The following is a 2,184-nucleotide window of genomic DNA, read 5'->3' as shown; positions in this document are numbered from 1 at the left end:
TTTTCATCAAACATACCCACTCAAGTCTGAACTAAGGTCACAGAAAATAAGCAGTCTCAGATCCCAATATGATCAATCTACCAGTATCCTGACCCATTCATTCACTGCCCAACAAGGGAGAGAGGTTAGAGCTCAATTCTCTCACTGAACAACAGAAAGTGGGGGCGTAAGATATAAGAGGGAAAGAAAGAGAAACTGCAAAACTGTTCAATTGTAAAGATGTGTTGACATTCATTTATTATAATTTGTTGAGACTGTTAATCAAGATATGAAACAGTTAACAAAGAAAAAGGGAAACTCAAGCTGCTGCTACACTTTATTTTTCTAAAGTTAAACACTTTATTTCATTTTTTAGACTGAGACATTTTAGACTTAGCAGAGGATGTGGAAGCAGGACCTGCTGACCCAGAGCATGTAGCGAGTAAAGCAGAGGAACCTATTGAAGTTCTTTAGTTATTTTCGCACTTTCCGACCAAGATATAGAGTGACTGCAAATTTAGAAGAAGTAGTCCAATAGGGCCACCCAGTGTATTGGAATGTGTTCGCTAACTCTGCATCAATCCATTATCTGAATTGAGTCTTGACTTGATGCGCAGGGTAACCATCATCAACATCAGGCGTTAGGATCCGCCTACCAACTTTGATGGGCGAGTTTGACAGATAAAATAAATTCACGAAGCACTGCAACACAGGACCATGAAATAATTAATTGAATAGTGAAATAATTATATATGTTTTTTTTTACATCAAATGAATCGGTATTTGAATGAAGAACACTACACAAGTACAGGTCCATTTACCATTGACCATAGTAGAGTCTGCCATGCAAGGTGCCAACTGCTGATCAGAAACAAATTCTCATTCACACTCCACACCAATGGCACAGCATCGGTAAAAATTTGGTGTTCAGTATCTTGGACACATGCAGGGGAAAATTAACTGCCAACCTTCTGATTCGTGTACTCACAGGAAAAGGACGATGCCAGTGTTTGACATGGCATATGACAGACCCAGAATGCCGCTGCCCATGATGGCGTTGCTCAGGTTGAAGACAGACATTCCAAAGGAGGTTTTACCCTCAAACTGGAAAAGACATAAGAATATTAACTTCAAAGACACAAAAACAAAGATTTTATGTTAGGCTGCATATTGTGACATTACAATTACATTACAATTCACCCAACCCAACAACATGAAAATAAACACAGCTTGCACAATTAAAAAAATAAATGTTCATTGTTTCGAATATACATTGTATCAACAGAACACACAGAGCACCAACAGGCTGCATGACCTGTCTCTCATACTCACATCTGTGAACTGAGGTCTCTTTGATCCATCACTCTTGTGTTGCAGAAACTTTTCTTCTTCTGGCGGGACACTGTGATATCCAGAACAAACAAACAAAAAACCCACTGCACTCCTTCAACTGAACATGATATGAACATACTTGATTTACCATGAATTCATGGCGACACAAAATAAGAAACATACCCTGCCTCCCCAGTGATGTCATGGTGGTGATTACCATTAGATTGCTTCTGCAGTTCCATGGTTATGATAACTATTTCTTCAGAATAATGGAAGTTTGGAAAGAATGAAAAGATTTTGAAATGTAAAATCTGAAAAGAAGAAACAAACACAAACAGCTTAAATCCACCTCATAGAATATTTGCATATTTAATAATTTTATATTGACTGTAGAATACTGACATCATCATCAAGTGTAAACTGGTGAACAGCTGCTTTTTTGTGGTCATGTATAGCCAAAAACACTGTGATACAAATAATAAATGATAATATAAAAGACTGCTGCTGTTTTAGTCACGGTAGTTAGCAGCATGGCCCTAGGGATTGTAAGGTTGGTTGTTCCAACTCTGACTTATAAATTGTATTTATTTATTATTTCCTCCCATAGTTCAAAAATATGTAATTAGCTTTTTTCTGGAGATGTTCAGTACCAAATTTGGTGACGATTGCTCATTATGTTGAGAACTAGTAGTGAACAAACAGATATAGAAAATCCAAAATGGTGGAAATTTCACCTAGACATAAATGGGCGTGGCTTCTACAGATCCCCGGACAAGGTACGTCTTATCAGTCTGTTTTCCGGGAATAATTGACACAAGCAGAAACCAGAAACAAGCCGTTTTTTCGTTTTGTCAAAAAAACGAAAATCAAAAG

General features: G+C 37.5%; 2 protein-coding genes across 2 annotated transcripts in view; one reads left to right on the top strand and one right to left on the bottom strand.

Moving 5' to 3' along the window:
- LOC118324844 (sodium-coupled neutral amino acid transporter 3-like) overlaps positions 1 to 2,184 on the top strand; it is a gene marked incomplete in the record, with an annotated part of 14,468 nt that overhangs the window by 3,567 nt on the left and 8,717 nt on the right.
- Positions 964 to 1,632, bottom strand: LOC118324906 (sodium-coupled neutral amino acid transporter 3-like). Its single transcript, XM_035657411.1, has 3 exons — positions 1,495 to 1,632; positions 1,312 to 1,381; positions 964 to 1,083 (listed from the first exon to the last, which is right to left on the bottom strand). Exons 1-3 carry the CDS (start codon positions 1,551 to 1,553, stop codon positions 964 to 966), a joined length of 249 nt encoding a protein of 82 aa, XP_035513304.1. The 5' UTR covers positions 1,554 to 1,632.

The sequence above is a fragment of the Morone saxatilis genome, unplaced genomic scaffold (genome assembly GCF_004916995.1).
Source record: "Morone saxatilis isolate NCDOM2014 unplaced genomic scaffold, NCSU_SB_2.0 Contig15, whole genome shotgun sequence".
Lineage (NCBI taxonomy): Eukaryota > Metazoa > Chordata > Actinopteri > Moronidae > Morone > Morone saxatilis.
This window is presented reverse-complemented; position numbering and strand designations above follow the sequence as displayed.

Coding starts and splice junctions, on each gene's coding strand:
- LOC118324906 (XM_035657411.1), bottom strand. CDS start 1,553: ATGGAACTGCAGAAGCAATCTAATGGTAATCACCACCATGACATCACT. Junction 1,382..1,494: donor GACATCACTGGGGAGGCAGG/GTATGTTTCTTA, acceptor TGGATATCACAG/TGTCCCGCCAGAAGAAGAAA. Junction 1,084..1,311: donor AGAGACCTCAGTTCACAGAT/GTGAGTATGAGA, acceptor TGTCTTTTCCAG/TTTGAGGGTAAAACCTCCTT.